The 806-nt window shown below is 46.4% G+C and overlaps 1 protein-coding gene across 1 annotated transcript in view; it reads left to right on the top strand.

Moving 5' to 3' along the window:
- LOC116101333 (interferon-induced very large GTPase 1-like) overlaps window positions 1-480 on the top strand; it is a 46751-nt gene extending 46271 nt beyond the window's left edge. The window contains exon 7 of the mRNA XM_031384920.1: window positions 154-480. Coding sequence (XP_031240780.1) covers window positions 154-480 — 327 coding nt within the window. The remainder of the gene's footprint in view (window positions 1-153) is intronic.
- Window positions 481-806: the final 326 nt, after the last annotated feature.

Genomic DNA, 806 nt, shown 5'->3' with positions numbered 1-806 from the left:
GGTCATAGACTACATTAACACCACTCAGAGGTCCATATCGAGAAAACACTTCACGAAGATCTCTCTCTATTGTATACAAACTGAGGCCAAATACTCCCAGGCAAGTGTTAGGATCTGGATTTGCCCTGCTGCCAGTATGCCTTCTGCGATTAGACATTGGAGAGTGACTTCAGTTCCTCCGTCGCCTATACTCAGGTGTATAGAACCTACTCCGTGATCGTCTCCTATGAGAGTGTGACCTGGATCAAGTGTAGCGTATATGAGAATGCCTCCTTGACCTTGACCTGGATTTTGATCTTGATCGAGAATGGGATTCAGAATGTTTGGAAACCCTTGATGGACTACGAGATCCTGACCTGCTCTCTGATTTTACACGAGCAGGAGTTCCCGTTGGAGATTTTGACTGAGAGCGAGACTCTCTGCCCTCGAAGTTGTTCTCCTCTACATCACTCATGTCGGCCAGGAGCTCCCGAGAACTAAATAAGAGATATGTCTCGGCTCGAGGGCCGACGGCCTATTCACCACACTGTTTGGACTGTGGGGAGGAAGAAGGCGACGGCTACAACGGCCGGTGCGTTCCACTCCCACTTGCTTGCACGTTCAGGCAAAAATCAGAAGTGGAAATTCTAATATATATTGTTTGGCTAGTGCTATGGCTCAATGACTCATAGAGGTAGAAGGGAAAAACTGCTTCACAAAGCATGACTTCAATACATGCACAGTGGTACACACTTTGCCCTGCCAATTAAGAGTAAATAAAGTCTTTTATTTAAACAAAGTTGTGTGTGTGTGTGTGTGTGTGTGTG

Source organism: Mastomys coucha, unplaced genomic scaffold (genome assembly GCF_008632895.1).
Source record: "Mastomys coucha isolate ucsf_1 unplaced genomic scaffold, UCSF_Mcou_1 pScaffold21, whole genome shotgun sequence".
Classification (NCBI taxonomy): Eukaryota; Metazoa; Chordata; class Mammalia; order Rodentia; family Muridae; genus Mastomys; species Mastomys coucha.
Note: the sequence above shows the minus strand (reverse complement) of the source record. Positions and strands in the feature narration are given on the sequence as shown.